Here is a 210-nt window from a genome sequence, read left to right on the forward strand (position 1 = left end):
ATGCTGAGCCTCGCAACACAGGCCAGGATCGTGCCTTTGCTGTTGAGTTCTGCGAGTGTCCACCAGGGTACAAGGGACTTTCATGCGAAGATTGTGATGTAGGCTACACCAGGAGATTGTCGGGTGTTTACTTGGGCGAATGTGTTCCTTGTGAATGTAACGGACATTCTGAAGAGTGTGACCCAGATACAAGTGTCTGCAGTGTGAGTG

At 50.5% G+C, this 210-nt stretch overlaps 1 protein-coding gene across 1 annotated transcript in view; it reads left to right on the forward strand.

Moving 5' to 3' along the window:
* LOC119594807 (basement membrane-specific heparan sulfate proteoglycan core protein-like) overlaps positions 1 to 210 on the forward strand; it is a gene marked incomplete at its 5' end in the record, with an annotated part of 219,836 nt that overhangs the window by 162,008 nt on the left and 57,618 nt on the right. The window contains 1 exon segment of the mRNA XM_037943897.1: positions 1 to 203. Within this exon segment, the coding sequence (XP_037799825.1) occupies positions 1 to 203 (203 nt within the window).

This window comes from Penaeus monodon, chromosome 34, assembly GCF_015228065.2.
Source record: "Penaeus monodon isolate SGIC_2016 chromosome 34, NSTDA_Pmon_1, whole genome shotgun sequence".
NCBI classification, from domain to species: Eukaryota; Metazoa; Arthropoda; class Malacostraca; order Decapoda; family Penaeidae; genus Penaeus; species Penaeus monodon.